The sequence below is a fragment of the Morone saxatilis genome, unplaced genomic scaffold, assembly GCF_004916995.1.
Source record: "Morone saxatilis isolate NCDOM2014 unplaced genomic scaffold, NCSU_SB_2.0 Contig21, whole genome shotgun sequence".
NCBI classification, from domain to species: Eukaryota; Metazoa; Chordata; class Actinopteri; family Moronidae; genus Morone; species Morone saxatilis.
Genome location: NW_023339774.1, coordinates 22,563,659 through 22,564,065, shown reverse-complemented (window position 1 = coordinate 22,564,065; position 407 = coordinate 22,563,659). Strand labels below are relative to the sequence as shown.

General features: G+C 37.6%; 1 protein-coding gene across 2 annotated transcripts in view; it reads right to left on the bottom strand.

The window, feature by feature from the left end:
• Nucleotides 1–132, bottom strand: part of xpo7 (exportin 7) — a gene marked incomplete at both ends in the record, with an annotated part of 6,933 nt that extends 6,801 nt beyond the window's left edge. For both annotated transcript variants that reach the window (XM_035667477.1, XM_035667478.1), the window contains 1 exon segment: nucleotides 39–132. In XM_035667477.1, the coding sequence (XP_035523370.1) occupies nucleotides 39–132 (94 nt within the window).
• Nucleotides 133–407: the final 275 nt, after the last annotated feature.

The following is a 407-nucleotide window of genomic DNA, read 5'->3' as shown; positions in this document are numbered from 1 at the left end:
GGCCCAGGACCCCGGGGCTGAAAGGGAGGCGTACTCACGGATGTCGATGCGCTGCTCGAGCGGTAGAGGGTTGCTGGTTCGAGACACCAGTTTAGACAAACATGTGGCCGCGAGCAGCTGAGAATACGAGGACTGTGGAGAGAGAACAAATATAATGTGAGTGAAAACATTCTGTTGTATTTTAGATTTACTGTATGATGTTATAAACGTCTGCTGTAACTCATTCGAGAAGATTTAGTGTTTATACACTATTTTAAATGATTTAGTTTTTAAAAGAAGAAATGTTTCTGATTTATTCATATGAAGCAATAAAAGCACGAAGACTTTAAAATGCTTTTATATTCTATTTCTTCTTTTAACACAACATAAAGTTTATCTATTGTTTACAGTATTATGGGATGTTGACA